Raw genomic sequence first — 25,313 nt, 5'->3', positions numbered from 1 at the left:
ACAGAATGGTGCGGCATACATTATTTGAACTGCAACGTCAGAGAGAGACAGATAGAGAGAGAGATTTAGAGAGAGATAGAGAAGTGTACATATCCGTTTATATCAATCGTTGTTTATTAATGTTGAAGCATGCTATCATCATCATTATCATACGCTCAAACCTTGACCTATGAATAGGCGTGCCTAGGCTACTAAACTGCTTCATTTATCTAAAGACAAACGGGCGGAAATTGATACAGCCTTTAAAAAAAATGCCTCAGCTAAATAAATACTGGAATGCACAAGGAGGGACCGTTCTTTCTTTCAGCTGCGCCAAAGTAGCACATGTTGGACTATAATAATTTATAGATAGCATGACAGTAAACAAGCAACTGCTAGAGGGAGCTAACACGGAAAACGATTTGATACAAGAAGAAAACATGCATCGATACCTCCTTTCCTAATGCTAGTGGATGCGTCTAGGTAAATAAGCTAGGCTACACCAGGAACAATGTGCAGTGGCGGCGGTCATCACAACAACGCATGGATCGCGACCTCATCCTGCCAGCTTCTGTGTTGCGGTGCTCTGGAATTGCCTAATAACAATCTCATTTCTGACATAGGCTACAGCTTTCACAACGCACCACGCCTCCTCATCATTGAACGCACCTCGATTAACCATCTTCGCCAGTGCACAGTGTGCCTTTCAAAGGGGAGCGAAAGAGAGACTGATCCGCATCTCCTCATGTCGCGGAGAAAGGAACATTGGATAGACGAGGCAAGGATGGGTGGTTTGACACTGATTCTGCATCCATGAGCGCCTTCACTTCCAACAGAGTGTTGTTTTTTGGACCAGGTATCACTGGATAGTTCTGGTGAGAGAGAAAGAAACTGCTGTTAAGAAGTTTGGATGCAAATGGCCACAACCACCATGATCTTTATGATTTTGGGGGCTTCACTTGTGATGGTAAGAACACCGTTATGCACATTCCCGCTCTCCCTTATGTGTAACAATGTAACGTTTTAAAAGCTGTCAAATTGATATTTCAATAAACCTAGACATCAACGTGGCCTAGCTACACGCGGCTACATAATCTATAAACAAACTGTCCATGGAAAACAATTTATCTGGAGTCAGTGAATTTTTAGAATTTACATTTTTGTTTGTCATTAACTTGAGAAGTCTGGCAACATATGGTGTTATGGGAATGTAGCTCGTTTTGTCCCAGTTTACTTCTATGGTTATTTTCAGGCAGTAGCGTGTCTAACGGACATGAACGCTCTACTAGACCGCTTTCACAACTACATCTTACCACATTTACGAGGGGAGGACCGCGTCTGCCATTGCAACTGTGGAAGGTAAAACCAACTTTTAAAAAATTATGCTATTTAAAGTTCTGCAAAACAAGATCATGAGTAAACCATTGCTTTGAAACTTCAGGTGATGTATAGTGCACTGTTTATGGCAATGGTCCATCGTCATTTCATGTTGTTTGTTATAGGACAAACATAGTTGACTCCTGTATTTGTTGACTCACCTCAGAGGTTTGATCACTGGTGAACTAGTGATGTAAAGCATCTGAGATAATGTGTTTTCTGCATGTTGTCTAGCTCCTATCACTTTCATCATCTAATTACAGTCTGCACATCAATGATGTATGGAACAGCTGTGACCTATGTTGAACTATGCTCCTGTCCATGATGGAAATTACTCTGGCTCAACATTCCCACAGTGTGACAGAGTCACATTGAAACACAGGTCACCTGTTATGTTTTTAGTCTACTCCTTAGGCCCACATCTTAGTCATCACTGACAGTTTAAATAAAATGAAAAACGATTTGTTTGGGGCTTTACAAAAAATGTAACTTCAATCATTTTAATGTTACTGAAAACAACTGTATCTGTCGGTGGGTTGATTTTCCTGTGAACAACATTACTCACTCCTGCAGGCAGCCATACCTCCCCCTCCCTCCCACTCAGACCTGTTATGAGCTATGGGATGTGAGTGAATGAGTGAATGAGTGAGTGAGTGAGTGAGTGAGTGAGTGAGTGAGAGAGATGATTAGACAGTGTAGGAGAGCAGCAGGGAGTATGTCAATAAAGCTTTGTGAATTTAATCATGTGTTTGAGTGAGTTAGAGCTGAAGACAGGAAAAAAGAGAGAGGAATTTTGAGACCTCCCAGATATTAATGAGTTGTCAGGGTTCTGGATAGCAATATCTTTCACTCTCTCACATGCTTCCTTAGGTTCACTTTTCCCACTTGTTTGTGTACTCCACATCCTCCTTTTTTGTTGCCACATACCTCTCTCCCTTGACCTTTCTGCTCACCTCAACACTCTCTTCTTGCTGCTATGGTTTCTCTCTACTGGAAGCGATGCCTGCAGCCCAGTAGGAGAGGGAGTTGGTCCACATGCATCCCCGCACCCCAACTCCCATGGGGCAGCGAGGCCAGCTGTTAGTGATGCGTTTCCTGTGCTGTCCTCCAGCTGCAGCTGTTCACCTCTCAGTGATGGGGCTGACAGCAGCACACCCACCCAACCCATCCATCCATCTCACTCACCCAAAGCACTACAGCAAAGCATATGGAACCACACACAGCCTAACCATATACAGTATGCTCTATATATGGTATATCTAATTACTCCCTTATGTAATTGTCTCCCTCAATGCACTTTTTCTTCATTTTCTTTTCTACTTCTTCCTCTCCCCACTCTACCACTCTGTCCTCCCGTCCCTCCTCTCTTCTCCCGCTTTCCTCCCTCACCTTTTCCTCCCTTCCCTCTCCACTGTGTCCTGCGTTCCCTCCTTTCTTCTTCCCGTCTCCTCATCTCCCTCCATTGTCTCCTCTTTTCTACTCTCCTCTCCCTGTGTCCCCTCCCTCTGGGCTTCAGGCACCATGTCCACTATGTGATCCCGTATGATGGGGACCAGTCTCTGGTAGACTCGGCAGAGAACTACTTTGTGAGTGATAGCGTGACCAAGCAGGAGCTGGACCTGATGCTGGGGCTGCTGCTGGGCTTCCTCCTCAGCTGGTTACTGCTGTGGCTGGACGGGGCGCTGCACGCTGCCCTCAGGGCCTGGAGGGCCAAACAGCACCATGGTGAGTAAGCAGGATGAACTACCACACAGGATGGCTCTGACAGGCAGAGAGACACTTTGTATGGGGAGCTGGTCCAAAAATGCTGACACAACACTGGAGGAGCTCTGGGTTTAAAAACAGTAGCAGTAGAAAGTTACTAAGGAATACAGATTTATCTTCATGGGGTGGGGGGGAAATAGGATGCTCTTTGGGTGAGTGAGGGAATAGACAGGAGAATAATAGTCTGAAGGTGCAGAGGTATGATCTCTCAACTTTTAAACCTCTTTGGATTAGCTTTGTTTGATGAAAACTGCAGTGTCGTGAGAGCCTCAGTTCCAGAGACTACAGTACAGTGTGTAAACCTGTCTACGGTTCGATGGCATTTATGTGTGACTCAGCCATCGACCTACTTTATCACAGTATTCCCCAGCTCGCTGCTGTTTTTCTTTTGATTTTCTATATGTCATTTTAGGTCAGCATTGTTTTCAGGCTTAGGTATGGACAGCAGGATTTTTTTTACCTCTCAGATTTCTATATGAAACTGTTGACACTGATATAGTCATCATACATTCTTCTCATTTAGTCTAGTCACAGTTTTTCCTGTGTGTAGATTTTTCTCTTCATATTTCTATATTCAGTTGTGGGATTAGTATAATTCACACCCGGAGCTGCTTGTCGTGTAGGAAGTGATGGGGGTGGTTGGCAAAGAGGTGCAGAAATGAGTCATATACAGTATAGGGATTCAAAATCATATATTTTCAAATTGATATTTCCTCTCTTGCACACAAGCACACGCTTGCATGTGCACACAAACAGCGTTAATTTTATTGTCCGTAGTTTTAAAACTGTGAGTTCAGAGTAGACCTACTGCAATGTTTCAGTGTCTTTGGGATTTCTCTCTCCTCTGTACAGATTCTGAATCCCTCTCCCACGCTTAAAATTCACGATTTCTCTCTCCCTGTCTTTCTGGATTTCCAACTCCCTCCCATCACACCAATCAAATTCATGTAGTTTAATTCTCCCCCATCGCCTGTCTCTCCTGTGAAACGTCTGCGGGCTTTATTAGTATGGCGGAGATGTCTCATCCTCTCTCCATCTCTCCTTTCTGCTCTCCACTCACTGCTCTCCGTTTCCCTGCTCTTTTTTCCCTGTCTCTCAGCCCATGGTGTCCTCAGATTTAAATTAGATGAGTCAATTTGGATCACACCTCCATTCTCAGATATAAATACCCCACACCCATGAGCCACACACACATACACAAACTGCACACTCGCACACAAATTAAATGGAGGACAAATCCTTCATCTTTCAATCACACATTTAATGTTGTCTATGTCCCGTCTTCCCGGCCCCCTACTTTCTTTCCTTTACTGTGTCCAGATGTGTTCTCCTGGTCATGGGTTCCACGCTTCTGTAACCTGAGAGACCTGGGGAGACGGGTGCACCTGAGGAAGCTGGAGGACTCCAGTGGGAACATGGTGCACATTAAGCAGAAGCTGTACCACAATGGACACCCCAGCCCTCGTAACCTCTGAGAGCCATTGCACATTGGACACCCCAGCCCACGCCACCTCTGCGAGCCATGGCACAACGGCCACCCCATTCCACATCACCTCTGAGAGCAATGGACTGGCTGAGACAGACTGAGACCTGCTGTCAACTGACCAACCAGACTTCAGCCACATGGGCAACTAAACAATGACTATTCAAGAAATACCATTCAAACCATACTGTTTCTTATTGACACTGGATAGAGCACTTTCTCAAGTGACCCCATGGTCTTTACCCACAGTGCACTCCTCACCCTCCATCTTTTATGTAAAAAGATTGTAGTTAATGAGAATCCATTTAGGAGGGCGTAAGCAATTTTCCAGAGTGTGTTTGTTTTTCAAAATAGTTATATATATTTAGTTTTAGAATGTCAATTTTGCTAGAAGTGGGGATAGGGTGTATTCATTATTTTGCTTGGGTTTTGTCAGTTTATAGAAAAATGTGTTTATTTTTGCCTGAAGATGTCAGTTTTGAAATTAGAATATTTATTTTGCTCGAGGTTGTTTATTTTTGACAGGGGTTTGTGTATTGGAAGAGGTACACTATATATACAAATGTATGTGGACACCACTTCAAATTAGTGGATTCGGCTATTTCAGCCACACCCATTGCTGATAGGTGTATAAAATCGAACACACAATCTCCATAGACAAATATTGGCAGTAGAATGGCCTTACTGAAGAGCTCAGTTACTTTCAACGTGGCACCGTCATAAGATGCCACCTTTCCAACAAATCAGTTTGTAAAATGTCGAACACCTTTGGGATTAATTGGAACGCCGACTGTGAGCATGGCCTAATCGCCCAACATCAGTGCCCGAACACACTAATGCTCTTGTGGCTGAGTGGAAGCAAGTCCCCACACTAATGTTCCAACATCTAGTGGAAAGCCTTCCCAGAAGAGTGGAGGCAGTAATAGTAGCAAAGGAGGACCAACTCCATATTAATACCCATGATTTTGGAATGAGATGTTCGACAAGCAGGTGTCCATATACTTTTGGTCATGTATTGTACTTTGTGTCTATTTTAGAAACTTTTCATGTAAAAACTGTACTGAAAGGGGGCCTAGGGGACGGAATGGAATTATAAATAATTAGGGGTGGCTAAGAGGACGGAAATGCTGCCTGCTTGTCTAACTGTGTGGTGTGTACAGTATATGCAATGTGTTAATATTGAAGAACCATGAGTAAAGGTGTGTGTGTGTGTGTGTGTGTGTGTGTGTGTGTGTGTGTGTGTGTGTGTGTGTGTGTGTGTGTGTGTGTGTGTGTGTGTGTGTGTGTGTGTGTGTGTGTGTGTGTGTGTGTGTGTGTGTGTGTGTGTGTGTGTGTGTGTGTTTTACGGGTTACAGAATTTCTTTGATATTTTGTCCAGAGGGTTATCACCATGGAAACCTGGAGACGAAATTCCAAGACTGAGAGTTTCACTCAGGAGCTCTATATAGTTGACAAAACACTTTACACTGAACAGCCAGTTGTAGAGCGCCTCCATCATGGTAGCTTAGAAGGCACTTCCTGTGGTATATGTAAGCAATAAGGCCCGAGGGGGTGTGGTATATGGCCAATATACCATGGCTAAGGGCTGTTCATACGCACGACGCAATGCGGAGTGCCTGGACACAGCCCTTAGCCGTTGTATATTGACCATATACCTCAAACCCCTGAGGTACCTTACTACTATTATAAACTGGTTACCAACGTAATTAGGGGAGTAAAAATACATGTTTTGTCATACCTGTGGTATACGGTCTGATATACCACGGCTGTCAGCCAATGAGCATTCAGGGCTCGAACCACCCACTTTATAATTATTAACTAATATCTAAAGTAGGTGCAACATGCCCATGTCATGGCATTGGAGAGTGATGCTGTGTGAGAACTTGGTCACAATTACTGTGACACATTGGGATTCCGAATGAATTCCTTCATTTGGGAGCGGAATGTAGACTCATTCAATTTTGACCCCCTTTCTCTTCCCTGCACCTCCCCCATCTTCCCTTACCCCGTGCCTCTCTTCCCCATCTCTGTCCAAACATTGGTGTTGTAAAGATTAAATGTTGGTTTCATTAAAAGGGACAACTGGGGTTTAACACTGACACAGGTTCAAGATGAAAGGTAAAGTTCACCATGATATCAGCATTTATTGGTCACGTTTTTACAATGACAATGAAACCCTGAGAAAAAAAGAAACCCGCACACTGCTCTTGAAAGTATCACTGCTCTTTAATAAGCTTTACGTATCGGCCTCAAGGCCTTCGTCAGAGCTTTTGTGAGTTAAAAAAAAAAAATGTGCACCCTCATCCACATCTGTTCCATACATCAATGGGGTTGGAGTCAAGGGAAGTGTTACCAAATATAACAATGTGCATTTCATAAATATTCTAAAAGTGTGTACCTAAAACGTAATTAACCACATCTGTAAAACCACAATGAGGACATCGACCCATCAAGCAAGTTTTCATAAATCATTGGGTGCCAGCCACTTTAAGAAAATGAGCCAGGCTCTTTAACGCTCTCTTCTGAATGGTAGCTATAAATGCAGAGGTTGCACACAGTGCAACAATATGAAGTGTGAATATCTCTGCCACCCACACACAGGAAAACGGTTCCAAATAAATGACATTATTACGTGCTCCACCACCCATGTTATCTACATGATTAATTGCCCATGTGGCTGTGTTATGTAGGTAAAACCTCTTCTCTCAAACAGAATTTGTGAACAAAAATGTTCAATCAGGAGAAACGACAGGGATTGGCCGGTCGCAGTACATTTTAATGACCAAAAACATGACATTTCTTCCTTTAGATTTTGTGGCATAGAGAAAGTCAAGATATCAGACAGGGGAGGTGATATTAATAATACTCTGAGTAAAAGAGAATGTTTTGGGATTTTCACCCTCCAGACATGATTTCCTAAAGGACTTAATGATGAAATGCCTGTGTGTGTTGTGTTATAAATGTGAACATGAATTAATGCCCCCATTTCAGATACTCAAGACGTTTTTCTTGCGCTGTACCCAGTGATTTATGAAAACTGCTTGGGTGGGTCGATGTCCTCATTTTGGTTTTACAGACGTGTTTAATACGTTTTAGGTACACACTTTATTAGAATATTTATGACATGCATATTGTTCTTTTTGGTAACACTTTGTTATTTTCCCTCGACTCCAACCCCATTCGATGGAATGGATGTGGGTGGAGCCGTCTACATAAGGGTGCTAATTCACAAAAGATCTGAGGAAGGCCTTGAGGACGATACATAAAGCTTACTAAAGAGCAGTGATACTATCAAGAGCAGAATGCTGCTTTCTTTTTTTCTCATCTGATTCAACAGATACCATGCATTTGCAAAAAAAGATATCTCAGCTGTGCGAGTGCCTTTTGAATGTCTATGAAACCATTCCTTTAGAAATCACAACAAAAATGCAGCCATAGTAAGAAACTTGGATTATTTTACTATTCATAAAAACAAAGTAATCTCCATCCACACCGTCATTTAAATAGAGTATTATCTCTTACAGTGCACATCAACATTAATACTATTACAGACATAGGGTTTCGATGTAAAGTACACTTTTTTTCTTACATTTTACACAAATCATATTACAGCTCTCCTGCTTCTACAGGATTGCTTCATAAAATGTTAGTGCCTCCATCCCTCCTCCCCCTGCCCACCAACTCTTTCAGTCAGACAGACAGACGTACACAGACCGAGACTACAGACAGTGAGGAGGAACAGGAGGCGTCCTCCCTGTCCTTCCTTTGGCCCCTAATGTTAAACTGGAGTCCCATCCTTGGGAGGAGCTTTGGTCTTCCCCTCCTTCCCTGTCCCACCCTCACTGCTTGGGGCTGCATCAGTTTGGGATACACCCTCTGCCACCTCCCCCTGAGGTGTTACCACCGTTTCTGCTTTGACACCCTCCCCCTTAGCCGGGACAGTCCCCTCCTCCACAGGCAGTTCGGCACAGTCTGATGAAGGTGGGGCTGGCACCTCTAGTTTCAGCTCCTCCTGAATGACATGGGCCTCTGGTTTGTTGTCTATCTCCAGAGCCGGAGTGAGCACATCCTGGGCCTGTGGCGGCTCCCCTAGAGGCAGAGTGAAGCCTATCTTGCTGCTGTCTGCTGGTCCAGCGCTGGGAGAGATTGTGCTCTTGGCCCCAGCCTCCTTAGTGTGCCCATGCAGCCAGTCCATCTTCTGGAGGTGTTGCCGCATGGCTTCGTCCACCCGAGCATCAATCATGGCCTCCGTCAGGACGCCGTCCTCTGAGGAGTAGGCTGCCGCCTGCAAGAGGACATGGAATACAAGGATTATTACATTACAGTCATCTGAACAAGGATTTTATCATTACACGAACAGTCCAGTAAATCTATAATAATGTATCTACAAATATACATTTACAGTATTAACTATCTGCAAGATCAGTGTATGAATATTGAGTAATGTATAAGGTAGTTAACAGACAAGGCCCACAGGAGAGATGACCATGACACAGCAGCAGTGGAGATCATGGCATACATAGTGATCCACTTACCAGCTCTGCTTCTATTAATAAGCCCATGGAGGGAGAATAAATGGGTCTAGACTTCCTGGGCTAACCAAATCACCTTGGGTCAGCATTGTCTGATTCTCCCATCCCTAACCAAGTTCCAGCCTGTGCACAAGCTCTCCTTCCAACCAATAATTTATGTCAAATTGGCTTAACTGGAAAATTCACCGCATCACGGTTGTTATCCATTCAGAAAGCATTGATGTATGAACAACAGGGGAAACATGTCACATACCTGCCAGGCCACGCCCAGTTTGGAGATCTCTCTGCCTGACATGCCCTCTGCCCGCTTAGCGATGTCCGAGCACTTCTTTCCATAGTCAAACTGAGCCAGCTTCATTCTCCTGCAGGGACAGAGGCAGAGGAAGATGCAGACATAGAGGGGGTTTAGAGACAGAAACAGGTCTGAATGGCATCCTGCCTGTCAGAGGAAACAGGTCTGAATGGCATCCTGCCTGTCAGAGGAAACAGGCCTGAATGGCATCCTGTCTGTCAGAGGAAACAGGCCTGAATGGCATCCTGTCTGTCAGAGGAAACAGGCCTGTGTTATGAGGTCTGACTATTTCTGGAGAGACACTCCTTAAGTGGCCCAGCTCCTTCCACCAGCTGGCTCTGTTGTCAGCATGTTGTTGTTGATCCTGGTCCAGTTCCCAGTGCCCTATGTGTAGGTCGCCCCCTGCCCCTCTTCCTCTCAGGCTCCAGGCCCTCAGAGACCCACTTTAATTAGTGACACCATGGCTACGGCTGGCTGGGCTCCTGCTTACTGCTGGGTCACCTGCTCTTAAATACCTGCTCCTGACACTCCACAGCTCTCAGCCAGAGGTCATTTACATGGAACAGGACAGAGAGGGGCCTCCCTCCTCCCAGGCACTCAGTGTTAATGCCTGTCCCCATGTGTGCGTGGGTAGGTGTGTGTGTGTGTGTGTCACTGTATGCAGATGACTCCAAGGCTGCATTTACACAGGCAGCCCAATTCTTTTGCCACTAAAAAGAGTGCCATTTTGACCAATCAGATTTTTCCAATAATTGGGCAAAAGATCAGAATTGGGCTGCCTGTGTAAACACAGCATAAGTGTCTGGGAGTATCTAGTTACTTGACATCATAACAGTTGCATTATGCATCCCAGTATATGAGTGCTTGTGAAAGTGCCCTATTTAAACCTGTGCTGCCATGTTGTGTGGGTGTAATGCTGTATGACTCACTGTCTTCCCCCTGTGGCAGGCTCCAGCACATATCTGTCAAAATACAGACGCACCAGCCTCTCCCTCTCATCAGGACCCGGCAGGGCGAAGTTTACTATCTCGTCAATGCGGTCGTTGATGGCCCAGTCAAACTGCTCCGGCTGGTTACTGGCCAGCACCATCATGAACCTGGAGGGGGAGACGACACAACAGTCGTTAGAGCGCTGTGATATCTGAAGGACATGGTACATCAGAGGTCTTGGGCAAAGATATGAAATGTCTAAATAGGAGAAGTAGTTGTAGAGAACTGACTTGTTGCTTTGCTCTCCAGTGCGATACAGGAATGCGTTCAAAGTGGCTCTGAGCTCTTCACTGATCTTTTCCTGCAAACAGAGAGAGACAACTTGAACTCTGTTTTCCAATATTTCTACAAGATCAGAGTTTTGGTTGTGCTATGAAATACAGGAAGGTAGAGAACAGACTTACAGTAGACCTCTTGCGAAGGAATGCATCAGCTTCATCAACAAACAGCAGCAGGCTGTGTCAGAGGAGAGAGAGGGTTGCATTAGCAGAGCTGCGCTGGTCTTACATCATTCTCTGTACATTGTTTAATGTGAATGTCTGTGTAATGCAAGTGCAAATGTATTTAATGTCAAGTTGTCTAGACACTTACGTTACATGGTTTCACACGGTTACATCATGGTTACATTTACATGAAGTTCTATAAATAGTGTGATGCTACTGCGAGTGAGGGTAGCATACCCACGGCGACTGGTGTTGGCCCAGTCAAAGACTTTGTGCATGGCGGTGACGCCCTCACGGCCCATGGGCGCCACATCTCCACCAGTCATGATTGCATAGTCCATCCCAGAGTGCACTGCCAGCTTCTACTCAGAACACAGAGAAATAGTTAGCAACATATACAGATACCAAGATAACACCTCTTGTCATAGACAAAATGAGTCGGTGCGGGACCTACCTTGGCGAAGAGGGTCTTGCCAGTACCTGGTGGGCCATACATGAGGATGTTCCTGTAGAGCCCCTTGTTCTGACGCGTGTTCCTAGTTGCTATGGCAATATCACGTACACGTTCTTCTAGGTTAGGCTGTGCGGAGGAGAGGGAATAATTCATTTCAGGGAGATGAACATTTCGGCTCAAAGCAGGGCTGCAAAAACATACGTGTGCACAGCATTCTCTATGAATGTCCCTAGCCACATCCTCAGAGCATGCACAGACCAGCTGGATGGTGTGTTTACCAACATATTCAGTCTCTCCCTATCCCAATCTGCTGTCCCCACATGCTTCAAGATGGCCACCGTTGTTCCTGTTACCAAGAAGGCAAAGGTAACTGAACTTAATGACTATCGCCCCGTAGCACTCACCTCTGTCATCATGAAGTACTTTGAGAGACTAGTCAAGAGTCATATCACCTCTACCTTACCTGCCACGCTAAACCCACTTCAATTTGCTTACTGCCCCAATAGATCCACAGACGATGCAATCGCCATCACTCTGCACACTGCCCTATCCCATCTGGACAAGAGGAATAACTATGTAAGAATGCTGTTCATTGACTACAGCTCAGCATTCAACACCATAGTACCCTCCAAGCTCATCATTGAGCTCGAGGCCCTGGGTCTGAACCCCGCCCTGTGCAACTGGGTCATGGACTTCCTGACGGGCCGCCCCCCAGGTGGTGAAGGTAGAAAACATCACCTCGACTCCACTGAACATCAACACTGGGGCCCCACAAGGGTGTGTGCCCAGCCCCCTTCTGTACTCCCTGTTCACCCATGACTGCGTGGCCAAGCACGCCTCCAACTCAATCATCAAGTTTATAGACGACACAACATTAGTGGGCTTGATTACCAATGACGACGAGACAGCCTACAGAGAGGAGGTGAGGGCTCTGGGAGTGTGGTGCCTGGAAAACGACCTCTCCCTCTACGTCAACAAACTTAAGGAGCTGATCGTGGACTTCAGGAAACAGCAGAGGGAGCACGCCCCTATCCACAGTGACGGGACCACAATGGAGAAGTTGGAAAGCTTTAAGTTCCTTGGCGTACACATCATGATGAATAACTGAAATGTACCACCCACACAGAAGAAGGTGAAGAAGGCGCAACAGAGCCTCTTCAACCTCAGGAGGCTGAAGAAATTTGGCTTGTCACCTAAAACTCTAAATTCTTTACAATTGCACAATTGAAAGCATCCTGTCGGGCTGTATCATCGCCTAGTACGGCAACTGCTCCGCCCACAACCACAAGGCTCTCCAGAGGTTAGTGCGGTCTGCACAACGCATGACCAGGGGCAAACTACCTGCCCTCCAGGACACCTACAGCACCCGATGTCACAGTAAGGCCAAAAAGATCAAGGACAACAACCACCCAAGCTACTACCTGTTCACCCCGCTAACATCCAGAAGGAGAGGCCAGTACAGGTGCTTCAAAGCTGGGACCGAGAGACTGAAAAACATCTTGTATCTCAAGGCCATCAGACTGTTAAACAGTCATCACTAGCACATTAGAGGCTGCTGCCTATAGGCATAGACTAGAAAACACTGGCCACTTTAAGGAATGGAACACTTGTCACTTTAATCATGTTTACATATCTGGCATTACTCATCTCATATGTATATACTGTATTCTATACTATTCTACTGTATCTTACTCCGTTCCACTCTGACATACGTCGTCAATTTGTATATAGTCTTAATTCATTCCTGGTAGCCTAGTGGTTAGAGTATTGGGCCAGTAACCGAAAGGTTGCTAGATTGAATCCCTGAGCTGACACGGTAAAAAGAAATCTGTCGTTCTGCCCCTGAACAAGGCAGTTAACCCACTATTCCTAGGCCGTCATTGCAAATAAGAATTGGTTCTTCACTGACTTGCCTAGTTAAATAAAGGTAAAAAAATAAATAAAAAATCCTACTCAGATGTGTGTATTGTTGTGTAATTTGTTAGATATTACTGTCGGAGCTAGAAGAACAAGCATTACACCCACACCTGCAATAACATCTGCTAATCACATATATGTGACCAATAAAATGTTTCTTTCATACATGTGCTGGGTATAATATCGATACAAGACGCTAAGGTGTGCCGAGTGTCGGTACTCACACTGAGCACTACTCCCTCCAGTGCATCCTGAGGTTTACTTGTCAGGCGCTTTGACATCTAAGAGAGGGGAAAAATAAGAAGATGCACCTTCATCATACTAAAAAAAATGTGTGTTTAGGAAACTTAAGTTAATCACAATAAAAAAAAACACCACAAGCATCAGATCAAGGACGTATACAGTGCATTCGGATAGTATTCAGACCCCTTGACTTTTTCAACATTTTGTTACATTACAGCCTTATTCTAAAATTGATTAAATCAGTTTTTCCCCCCTCATCAATCTACACACAATACTCCATAACGACAAAGCAAAAACATGTTTTTATAAATGTTTGCACATTTATAAATAAAATATATAAATATCACATTTACATAAGAATTGACTCAGTTCTTTGTTGAAGCACGATTACAGCCTCGAGTCTTCTTGGGTATGACACTACAAGCTTGGCACACCTGTATTTCTTCTCTGCAGATCCTCTCAAGCTCTGTCAGGTTAGATAGGGAGCGTCGCTGGACGGCTATTTTCAGTTCGATCAAGTTCAAGTCCGGCCTCTGGCTGGGCTATTCAAATCAATTTCATTTACCACAGGTGGACTCCAATCAAGTTGTAGAAACATCTCAAGGATGATCAATGGAAACAGGATGCACCTGAGCTCAATTTCGAGTCTCATAGCAAAGGGTCTGAATACTTACGTAAATAAGGTATTTATGTTTTTTATTTCCATAAAGGTGAAGAAAAAAACATTACAAACCTGTTTTCACTTTGCCATTATAGGGTATTGTGTGTTGATTGATGAGGGGAACATTTAAAAAATATATATATTTTAGAATAAGGCTGTAACTTAACAAAATGTGGAAAAGGGGAAGGGGTCTGAATACTTTCCGAATGCACTGTATAATGCACAGCAGGGCCTCTACCTTGATCGGGTGCTTGATCGCCTCCGCAACAGTGATGCGAGAAGTCTCTCTGACCAATGAGGGCTTCCCAAGTCGGGCCTCAATGTAGCGTCCCGCCACAGCTGTGGCGTTCCGGGCAGAATACACACCTACAGCCAGCAGAGTCAGTCCTGCCACCTGGTGGTGTGGGGGGGGGGAATTACACTACATTTAGAGACACTCCAAGGACAACTCAAATCAGATATAAACATGTAACATATACACTCAACAATTAGTTAGTGAGCATTTCTCCTTTGCCAAAATAATCCATCCACCTGACAGGTGTGGCATATCAAGAAGCTGATTAAACAGCACGATCATTACACAGGTGCACCTTGTGCAGGGGGACCATAAAAGGCCACTAAAATGTGCAGTTGTCAAACAACACAATGCTACAGATGTCTCAAGTTGAGGAAGCATGCAATTTGTATGCTAACTGCAGGAATGTCCATCAGAGCAGTTGCCAGATAATTTTATGTTCATTTCTCTACCATAAGCCGCCTCAAATGTTGTTTTGGAGAATAGTACGTACAACCGGCCTCACCACCGCAGACCACATGTATGGCATCGTATGGGCGAGCGGTTTACTGATGTCAACGTTGTGAACAGAGTGCCAAATGGTGGAGGTGGGTTATGGTATGGGCAGTTATAAGCTACAGACAACAAACAATTTCATTTTATCAATTTGGCAATTTGAATGCACAAAAATACTGTGACGAGATCCTGGGGCGGCAGAGTAGCCTAGTGGTTAGAGCGTTGGACTAGTAACCGGAAGGTTGCAAGTTCAAACCCCCAAGCTGACAAGGTCGTTCTGCCCCTGAGCAGGCAGTTAATCCACTGTTCCTAGGCCGTCATTGAAAATAAGAATTTGTTCTTAACTGACTTGCCTAGTTAAATAAAGGTAAATAAAATAAATAAAATTGTGAGGCCCAATGATTTTTAGGGTATTTGTGACCAAAAGATGCATATCTGTATTCCCAGTCATGTGAAAAACATAGATTTGGGCCTAAATCATTTATTTAAATTGACTGATTTCCTCATATAAACTGTAACTCTCTAAAATCTATGAAATGAATGCATGTTGCATCTATATTTTTGTTCAGTATATTTATGAGTCATTGGCAGTTTGCATAAGGATGAGCATAAACAAGTATGTAGAGTGGAAGGTAGATTGTGGGGGAATAATCAGAATTAGTTGGGTAACATAGATAAGATGTTTTATATTCATTATATGCTTGTGAGTTACTTCTCATCAGAATGTCTATTTTTGAATAATACTGTTGGCCGGTTGCAGGTATCTGTTCTCTGTGAAGTTTTCAGTTACTTGGGCCGCAGAGAGGGGAGAGGTCAAGATTGTCTTCATATGTAAACATATCTTTTAAACCAATTATTTCTTGGCTCCACAATGTCTGTGTGCCAGTCACTGTGTCTCTTGTCCAGGAGGGGTGTATTTGATATAGGTTTTGTTTTATGGTCCTGAGAGCGAGATAAGAACATAGTTTAGGAGACAAAGCTGAATGATAATTTATAGCCAATGCTGTCTGGCTATGTGTGTCTTTGCTATAAAGGATCTCAGTTGAAATGTGTAAGGACTCTCAGAGAATTCATGTATAGACACTGAATTGATCTGAGAGTCACAGGGTTGTGATGGAGCTCATATAATTAAATAACTCTGACTTGTGTGTGGTTTGCTCTCATGATTTGGTAAATACAGGAAATTTCCACTACAAGGTTTCACCGTAGCTGTAACTTTATCCCAGTCCGACACAAAAGCCCGGAATCCTTCCCCAAACACAGCACCTGCAGTCCTGAAAACACACAAATATACAGAGACAGTCAGGTATCCAATAGTATCTATCATTATGGTCTGTAGTGTAATACACAAGGTGTGTCTCAGCATACAGGCTCTAGTACAGCATGTCTTTGCCTCAGCTTATAGTCTTCATAGAGTATGTTCTTGCCTCAGCGTATAGTCTCTAGTACAGCATGTCCTTGCCTCAGCATATAGTCTCTAGTACAGCATGTCCTTGTCTCAGCATATAGTCTCTAGTACAGCATGTCCTTGTCTCAGCATATAGTCTCTAGTACAGCATGTCCTTGTCTCAGCGTATAGTCTCTAGTAGAGCATGTCCTTGTCACAGCGTATAGTCTCTAGTACAGCATGTCCTTGCCTCAGCATATAGTCTCTAGTACAGCATGTCCTTGTCTCAGCATATAGTCTCTAGTACAGCATGTCCTTGTCTCAGCATATAGTCTCTAGTACAGCATGTCCTTGTCTCAGCGTATAGTCTCTAGTAGAGCATGTCCTTGTCTCAGTGTAGTCTCTAGTACAGCATGTCTTTGTCTCAGCGTAGTCTCTAGTCCAGTATGTCCTTGTCTCAGTGTATAGTCTCTAGTCCAGTATGTTCTTGTCTCATCGTAGTCTCTAGTACAGCATGTCCTTGTCTCAGCGTATAGTCTCTAGTACAGCATGTCTTTGTCTCAGCGTATAGTCTCTAGTCCAGTATGTCCTTGTCTCAGTGTAGTCTCTAGTACAGCATGTCTTTGTCTCAGCGTAGTCTCTAGTCCAGTATGTCCTTGTCTCAGCGTATAGTCTCTAGTCCAGTATGTCCTTGTCTCAGCGTAGTCTCTAGTACAGCATGTCTTTGTCTCAGCGTAGTCTCTAGTCCAGTATGTCCTTGTCTCAGCGTATAGTCTCTAGTCCAGTATGTTCTTGTCTCATCGTATAGTCTCTAGTACAGCATGTCTTTGTCACAGCGTATAGTCTCTAGTAGAGCATGTCCTTGTCACAGCGTAGTCTCTAGTACAGCATGTCCTTGTCTCAGCATATAGTCTCTAGTACAGAATGTCTTTGCATCAGCGTATAGTCTCTAGTCCAGTATGTCCTTGTCTCACCGTATAGTCTCTAGTACAGTCTGTCTGTGCTCTGCTGCCTTCAGGCGGATCTGCTCACGGATGATGTCTGCGTTTTCCCGCTCAACACGTGCCCGCGCTTTAGACTCCGCCTCTACGCGTAGCAGCTCATTCTTGTGCCTCAGCTGCATCTCGTGCTCAATTGTTGCTGCGTGGAGAGGATACATTAGTGGACATTTTGTGATTGCCAGACCCCATATGGCTATATTGACCAGTGAATATTGAAGCAGAACCCTATTCCTGGAGGCTGCGTGAGAATACTATATGGGGTCAGTACCTTTCCTCATGGCTTCCTGTTTAAGCACAGAGTCCTCCTGTTTCCGAAGGTTGTCCTCATTCAGGGCTTGCTGAGGACACAGAGGAGAGGCCACACTCAAGTCAGTTGGACATGGCATTTTCACTGTACTTCTTTATATCCTAAACAGGACTGAATTGATATTGCAGCTAATGCCAGTTGATATTACCTGTTGCTTGAGTTGATCCTCATACCTCTGTCTGGCAAGTCTGTCTTGGAACTGTGCTCTCTGTGAAGGGATAGAGAAGGTAACCATAGTAACATATGTATGGCGCCCTCTGCTGGACAGATATTTAATCACTTGTTCCACTCCCTCATTGTAGCCTCTGTTTCAACAGAATTAAAGCTAATTATGCAAACAATTTCAAGCTTACAGAAAATTCTACTCTCTACAAACTCCTCAAGATCTTTTAACTACTACAGGGAAAATGCTTCCTTCTACAGTTTACCCATACATGATGATCCATGCTATTAGCCCATCATTGACCACATACTATGTAGTACAATGAATACTACTGCACAATCACCCCCTCTGCAGTACCACTAAACCCTTCCTCTGCTCTCCTCTCACCGATTGATGCTGCTTGGTCTCCTCGCCGACAGTTTTCCTCCTCTCCTCCCCTTGAATACGCAGCTGATCCCCCTTCAGCTGCTCCACTGCTGCCTCGTACTCCTTACACACACAAAGGGAACAATTAGCATGATCAGATTTAAGATTGATAGTACTGTTTTTTGGTGTCCTACACATTACTCTGCATGTGCCTCGTTTAGTGCAACTGTACCTTGATTTTGGTCTGGTGTTCCATCTGAACAGATTGCTCCTGCATGCGAGCCAGATCCAGGGCCTCTTTGGCATGACCTGAAATTAAGACAAGGTATTGGACATTAGTCGTCCAGATATGTTTCATTTAATGACGGTAGCTATATTCCAACTATACTAAACAAACATATAAAACGCAACATGTAAAGTGTTGGTCCCATGTTTCATGAGTTGAAATAAAAGATCCCAGAAATGTTCCATAAGCACAAAACGCTTATTTCTCAAAAATGTTTGTTTTACAAATTTGTTTACATCCCTGTTAGTGAGCATTTTATCCTTTGCCAAGATAATCCATCCAGTTTACAGGTATGGCCTATCAAGAAGCTGATTAAACAGTATGGTCATTACATTTTATTGTCCCCAGCACAAGGCCACTCTAAAATGTGCAGTTTTATCACAGAACACAATGCAACAGATGTCTCAATCGGCATGATTATTGCACAAATGTCCACCAGAGCTGTTGCCAGAGAATTTTATGTTAATTTCTCTACCAGAAGCTGCCTCCAATGCTGTTTAAGAGAATTTGGCAGTACATCCAACTAGCCTCACAACCACAGACCATGTGTAACCACGTCAGCCGAGGACCTCCACATCAGACTTCTTCACCTGCGGGATCGTCGGAGACCCAGCCATCCGGACAGCTGATGAAACTGAGGAGTATTTTGGTCTGTAATAAAGCCCTTTTGTGGGGAAAAACTTGTTCTGATTGGCTGGGCCTGGCTCCCCTGTGAGTGAGCCTGGGTCCCAAGTGGGTGTGGCTATGCCCTCCCAGGCCCACCCATGACTGCACCCCTGCCCAGTCATGTGAAATCCATAGATTATGGGCTAATTCATTTCAATTGACTGATTTCCTTATGAACTGTAACTCAGTAAAATCATTAATTGTTGTATTTATATTTTTGTTCAGTATACTTTGAAATTCTAAGTGTAATGCTTGCATGTTTGACTAGAGCAACTATATACTGACTAGAGCTATTTGGCAAACGGTGTGAAAGAATGACCTTTGCACCCTTCACCTTGAATACACTAACTTCCAACATGAATGAAAATGTGCAGCACAACGTTCAAACCAAGCAGTGAAACCTGTGATTCTCGTTTACTACAGTGTTATGTTCTACTGACAGCTGTCATCAGGATTTGATAGTTTACTAGATTACATACCCGTAGGAACTAGGAGAATATATATCAGACACTGGCCCGTGTTGCATCAGCATCACTGCTTAGGCTGTAAAGCATGCTGCGGGTGTATCGGTCTTTCTGGGGATATAAACCAAATGTTTCAAGCTAGCTACTAGCTCTACAGTACTATATATAATATAGTTATCATGCAAGACACTTACGAGACTTGTCGAGCTCCTTCGCCGCTTGGGCCGCTCGCTCCAGCCCGGTTGGGTCGAAGTTGCTCCATTTGTCCTTGGGTTTATCTCCGCCACCTCCGGAGCCGCCAGCTGGTGGAGGTGGTGGCGGTGGAACCGGGAATTCCGGGGGAGCCTCGGGCTGCCCCTTATTCAGTCCGAACAGCCAGGACATGTTTAGGTAAACGGAGAATAAACTGCAGCCCAGGCCGGTAAAGGTGATCAGGTTTGGCTGTCAGTCACTACACTTCCTCCACACGCGTGTCACGCTGCCGTCTTTGCGCAAGTGCAGCAGAGGACAGATTTTCCCTGAAAGACAACCATGCTGATTGGTTACGAGAAAATATATATTCCTCATTGGTTGTCCTTTGCAGAGGTTAAACACATAGTCACACCCATAAGAGGGTATGGTAGCCGCAATGGCCCAAAACAGGAAGGTCTTATAATTAACCTGAATAACTTCACTGGAAGGCCATGTCACAAAACGAATTGATAGTTGCATCACACGGAGTTTGTTGGACTTCGTTCAACAGAAAGCAGTTTTTAATTGGAATTTATTAGCTAACATTTTATATTCTGTTTGGATATCTACGTAATACAATGCAGTAGCATTTTAAGGAAACCCTGAATTTAATTTTTGAACAAATTAATTGACAGTTACTGAATAATTATGAACATGCTACGTAACAATTACGTTGGACAAAGTTGCACAGCACTAATTAAAAAAATTAGTTATGTAAAGTGCTTTACATAACCTCATTTAGTAGTAAGTCTTGGAAACCCTAAATTGAGACCACCACTCATTAGGAGAAAGTACATAATGTTTCATTGTCATACATTTGTGTAACATTAGCAACAACAATATCAGAACACTGAATAGATAAAATGTTTTATTTACTAGACAATCATTTTCCACATGTATTGACAAATACACAATCACACATATATACATAGACACAAGGCATTACAAATGAAGGTAAAGTATTTTCTCTGTAACTCTGGCCCCCGACCACCACTCAACTGTCTATGAATACCATCCCATTAAGTGTGGTTTGGAGCTGGATTCTGTCTGTATCCATTCAGTAGCCATGATTCAAAGAGGGATTAATGGTTGCAGGGCAGAACTGTGTTGGTCGTATTGCAGGTAAGGAAAATGGGTTATTGGATGGGTGGGTCACTTGCAAAGAGGTGGTATGGTGTCCATTACAATTGCCTATGGAGGAGGTGGCTAGATCACTGTAGCGTGACAATGCGTGAGAAGACACCAGGAGGTTCTTTGCCGTCGCCCAGCGCTGCACCGAATCCCTCCTGTTGCCTCGCCCTGGCCAGCTTTGCAAGAGACAGGAATGACTTAGGTTCTGTGATGGCAAGGTCGCTCAGAACACGTCGATTCACCTCAACACTACTCTGTAACGGGAGAGAAAAGGGATGGAAGTGTAAATATGTATACACCTTGAACTAACAAAAATCTAAGGAAATCTTAGGAAAGAATGAGAGGATTTGAGTTACAACTTTAAGGAGTGGGATAAGAGGGTTTACAGTAAAGTACATACAATCAATCATGTAACATTCATCCCTATTTGTTATTAATACATAACATTTTCAGTGAATCCCCTCCAGCTAATGTTTTTCTTTTCTAAGTATCTTCTGTGCTCTGATTACATGTGGTTGCCCTCCTTATAGAGCCGCTGCATCATTGTAAATCAGACCTTGGGAACAATAATGCCATACAGCGGTGTACTGAATTCTAACTAGATGGAACAGAGTGGTAACTAGGTTAAGACATATACTGTAGGCCTAATGTACTGACCTTCACCAGGTTGTGCATAAGGGCGGGATACTTCATGCCGTGCTCCCGTGATGCTGCCGCGATGCGTGAGATCCACAACTGATGAAAGACATGTTTTAGGATCACACAATAGCAGTCATCTACATGTAGCTGATTATCATAACGATGAGAGGAGAGATCTTGATGACATGTTAGGGTGCACATATAGATCTACGGTATAGCATAGCTAGCACATCAGATTAGATGGATCAATGACATGGCTATAATTCTGAACATGCTCTTACCGTACGCATGTTACGTCGTTTTATTTTGCGAGCCTTAGTAGCATATACAAAGGCCCTTCGTACTGCCCTCACTGCCAGGCTGTAGCATCTGTTCTTTCTACCTCTGAAGTGCTGATGGACACACAGATAGGGGGAAGAGAAATACAGATGATGGGAATGGGCAAAAAGGGTGACACACTACAAGGGTATGAGTTTTTTGGGGGGCCAAGTTCATTTTAACTCTGACAATACAGGAAGTGAATTGAAAAGAATGAATTGAAAAGTCCATGTTTATAACATTGCACAATTTAAGTCATCCCACGGGTTAAATTTAATTGAACCCAAATGGAAAGGTAGATTGGTTTTTACGTCATTGACGTTAAATTGGCAGATGACCTCTAGTAACGTTACTCAGGTAACATTTAGAAACATCTTAACCATCTAGCTAGGTTGCAAACTGAATAAGACGACTAGCTATAACGTTACCACACTTGTACACTGTATCTGCATGACATGTGCAAGAGGTGAGTAGGACTAGCTACATTTAGCTATAACGAGCCTAAAATTGGCACAGTCCTCCTCTCTTTGGAATGAGACTTGCCTTGAAATGAGTACCAGACAGCTATTTGGGAAACTAGCTGAAATGCTAATTTCTAGCTATCTTAACTAGCTTCATAACTAGCTAGTTAACTATATAACGTTAATAGATGAGTCACTTGCAGTGTAAAACTGTCACTACGGTGAGTAAAGGTTGCATACAAAGCAGCTAAATTCTGTAATGTCAATTAAATAGAATAGCTAGCTAACTGTCAGTCAATGCCTGGCTAGCTAGTAGCTACAGTGCTAATTTACCCGTGCATTACTGAGAACTTCTTGAACCTTCCAATATCGATCAGGTCCACGATTGCGGATCCAGCAAGATAAAGTCAAAAACACCATCTTTCTTTCGTAAAGATTTTGATACGATCCTGTAGTTTTCCCTTCGTCAACTTCAATGGATTAGATGACCTTTATGCAGCACGGGAAATCACATGTGTTCGCTGCCTTTTGCAGTATTCTTGACTAGCTAGGATTATGCCGGCAGCACAAATGATAATGTCAAATTGGAATGGTCAAAAGGAAACCTTCTAAATAAAATCCCGCATTTCAAAACATTACAGTGTGGATAACTAATTCAAAAGATATTGCATTTGAATCAATTGGCACTTTTATTATGCCAATAACAAAATACATTTTGAAATATGTATATATACACAGTACCAGTCAAAAGTTTGGACACACCTACTCATGCCAGAGTTTTTCTATATTTATACTATTTTCTACATTGTAGAATAATAGCGAAGACATCAAAACTATGAAGTAACACATGGAATCATGTAGTAACCAAAAAAGTGTTAAACAAATTAAAATATATTTTATATATTTTATACTTACACAGCCTGGAGCGGCCTACAGGGAGGAGGTGAGGGCCCTCGGAGTGTGGTGTCAGGAAAATAACCTCAAAACTAAGGAGATGATTGTGGACTTCAGGAAACAGCAGAGGGAACACCCCCCTATCCACATCGATGGAACAGTAGTGGAGAGGGTAGCAAGTTTTAAGTTCTTCGGCATACACATCACAGACAAACTGAATTGGTCCACTCACACAGACAGCATCGTGAAGAAGGCGCAGCAGCGCCTCTTCAACCTCAGGAGGCTGAAGAAATTCGGCTTGTCACCAAAAGCACTCACAAACTTCTACAGATGCACAATCGAGAGCATCCTGGCGGGCTGTATCACCGCCTGGTACGGCAACTGCTCCGCCCTCAACCGTAAGGCTCTCCAGAGGGTAGTGAGGTCTGCACAACGCATCACCGGGGGGCAAACTACCTGCCCTCCAGGACACCTACACCACCCGATGTTACAGGAAGGCAATAAAGATCATCAAGGACATCAACCACCTGAGCCACTGCCTGTTCACCCCGCTATCATCCAGAAGGCGAGGTCAGTACAGGTGCATCAAAGCTGGGACCGAGAGACTGAAAAACAGCTTCTATCTCAAGGCCATCAGACTGTTAAACAGCCACCACTAACATTGAGTGGCTGCTGCCAACACACTGACAATGACACTGACTCAACTCCAGCCACTTTAATAATGGGAATTGATGGGAAATGATGTAAAAATATCACTAGGCACTTTAAACAATGCTACCTTATATAATGTTACTTACCCTACATTATTCATCTCATATGCATACGTATATACTGTACTCTATATCATCGACTGCATCCTTATGTAATACATGTATCACTAGCCACTTTAACTATGCCACTTTGTTTACATACTCATCTCATATGTATATACTGTACTCGATATCATCTACTGTATCTTGCCTATGCTGCTCTGTACCATCACTCATTCATATATCCTTATGTACATATTCTTTATCCCCTTACACTGTGTATAAGACAGTAGTTTTGGAATTGTTAGTTAGATTACTTGTTGGTTATTACTGCATTGTCGGAACTAGAAGCACAAGCATTTCGCTACACTCGCATTAACATCTGCTAACCATGTGTATGTGACAAATACAATTTGATTTGATTTGATTTGTTGGGTCATTGTCCTGTTGAAAAACAAATGATAGTCCCACTAAGCGCAAACCAGGTGGGATGGCATATTGCTGCAGAATGCTGTGCTAGACATGCTGATTAAGTGTGGCTTGAATTCTAAATAAATCACTCACAGTGTCACCAGCAAAACATCCCCACACCATCACACCTGTAGAAAGGCCCATGGAGTAGGTGGAATCGTCCTTTAATTCATGGCCACTTGCTCAGCTGGGCCAGGGGCGCTTTAATTGGTATAGAATCATCTTGATCCCCTCTGTAAAATACGCTTGGACCTTATTTTTTGGTATTTTCAGTGAGAATGAAAGAAAATGAGAATTAAAAAAAGGTTAATTTCTGGTTCTACCGTGATCTTGTTACTACATCTCAAGAATTGCATTTGGTGAAAGGCTCAGCACATGCATACTCTTGTTCAGGCAAATGAGAAATAAGTGCACTCAGGCTACCTGGAAGGCCAACGTTAGTTACTTTAAGAAGCAGTTCACTCTCTGTGGGTCAAACCACAAGAAGTTCTGGGAAACGGTTAAAGACCTGGAGAATAAACCCTCCCCCTCACAGCTGCCCATGTCCCTTAAAGTTGATGATGTGGTTGGTACTGACAATAAGCACATGGCTGAGCTATTTAATCACCACTTCATTAAGTCAGGATTCCTATTTGACTCAGCCATGCTTCTTTGCCCGTCAAACATTTTCTCATCTCCCACCCCTTCTAATGCAACTAGCCCCGATGCTCCTCCCTCTTTCTCCCCTGCCCCGCTACAAAGTATCTCCCTGCAGGTGGTCAATGAGTCCGAGGTGCTAAAGGAGCTCCCTAAACTTGACCCCAAAAAAACATCTGGGTCAGATGGTTTGGACCCTTTCTTCTTTAAGGTTGCAT

General features: G+C 43.6%; 3 protein-coding genes across 3 annotated transcripts; 1 reads left to right on the top strand and 2 right to left on the bottom strand.

Annotated features, from left to right (window-relative positions):
* On the top strand, positions 1-6,702 carry LOC109906008 (transmembrane protein 240). The gene is made up of 4 exons (XM_020503682.2): positions 1-946; positions 1,232-1,338; positions 2,873-3,081; positions 4,441-6,702. Exons 1-4 carry the CDS (start codon positions 890-892, stop codon positions 4,593-4,595), a joined length of 528 nt encoding a protein of 175 aa, XP_020359271.1. The 5' UTR covers positions 1-889; the 3' UTR covers positions 4,596-6,702.
* A 20-nt stretch (positions 6,703-6,722) lies between these two features.
* atad3 (ATPase family AAA domain containing 3) lies at positions 6,723-20,096 on the bottom strand. Its single transcript, XM_031818989.1, has 16 exons — positions 19,760-20,096; positions 18,382-18,458; positions 18,171-18,272; positions 17,769-17,828; positions 17,582-17,651; positions 17,287-17,452; positions 16,130-16,199; positions 14,374-14,529; positions 13,456-13,512; positions 11,315-11,440; positions 11,098-11,222; positions 10,822-10,873; positions 10,648-10,718; positions 10,357-10,524; positions 9,389-9,497; positions 6,723-8,888 (listed from the first exon to the last, which is right to left on the bottom strand). The coding sequence occupies exons 1-16, from the start codon at positions 19,947-19,949 to the stop codon at positions 8,382-8,384; spliced, it is 2,106 nt and encodes a 701-aa protein (XP_031674849.1). The 5' UTR covers positions 19,950-20,096; the 3' UTR covers positions 6,723-8,381.
* Positions 20,097-20,645: 549 nt separating this feature from the next.
* Positions 20,646-22,907, bottom strand: mrpl20 (mitochondrial ribosomal protein L20). The gene is made up of 4 exons (XM_020490325.2): positions 22,679-22,907; positions 21,848-21,958; positions 21,585-21,662; positions 20,646-21,181 (listed from the first exon to the last, which is right to left on the bottom strand). The coding sequence occupies exons 1-4, from the start codon at positions 22,763-22,765 to the stop codon at positions 21,008-21,010; spliced, it is 450 nt and encodes a 149-aa protein (XP_020345914.1). The 5' UTR covers positions 22,766-22,907; the 3' UTR covers positions 20,646-21,007.
* Between the last annotated feature and the right edge of the window lie 2,406 nt (positions 22,908-25,313).

Source organism: Oncorhynchus kisutch, linkage group LG1 (genome assembly GCF_002021735.2).
Source record: "Oncorhynchus kisutch isolate 150728-3 linkage group LG1, Okis_V2, whole genome shotgun sequence".
NCBI classification, from domain to species: Eukaryota; Metazoa; Chordata; class Actinopteri; order Salmoniformes; family Salmonidae; genus Oncorhynchus; species Oncorhynchus kisutch.
Note: the sequence above shows the minus strand (reverse complement) of the source record. Positions and strands in the feature narration are given on the sequence as shown.

Coding starts and splice junctions, on each gene's coding strand:
- LOC109906008 (XM_020503682.2), top strand. CDS start 890: ATGCAAATGGCCACAACCACCATGATCTTTATGATTTTGGGGGCTTCA. Junction 947..1,231: donor TGGGGGCTTCACTTGTGATG/GTAAGAACACCG, acceptor GGTTATTTTCAG/GCAGTAGCGTGTCTAACGGA. Junction 1,339..2,872: donor TGCCATTGCAACTGTGGAAG/GTAAAACCAACT, acceptor TCTGGGCTTCAG/GCACCATGTCCACTATGTGA.
- atad3 (XM_031818989.1), bottom strand. CDS start 19,949: ATGTCCTGGCTGTTCGGACTGAATAAGGGGCAGCCCGAGGCTCCCCCG. Junction 17,829..18,170: donor AGACCAAGCAGCATCAATCG/GTGAGAGGAGAG, acceptor ATCCCTTCACAG/AGAGCACAGTTCCAAGACAG. Junction 9,498..10,356: donor CCTGCCACAGGGGGAAGACA/GTGAGTCATACA, acceptor CTGTCCCTGCAG/GAGAATGAAGCTGGCTCAGT.
- mrpl20 (XM_020490325.2), bottom strand. CDS start 22,765: ATGGTGTTTTTGACTTTATCTTGCTGGATCCGCAATCGTGGACCTGAT. Junction 21,959..22,678: donor AAGTTCTCAGTAATGCACGG/GTAAATTAGCAC, acceptor TGTGTCCATCAG/CACTTCAGAGGTAGAAAGAA. Junction 21,182..21,584: donor TTATGCACAACCTGGTGAAG/GTCAGTACATTA, acceptor CTCCCGTTACAG/AGTAGTGTTGAGGTGAATCG.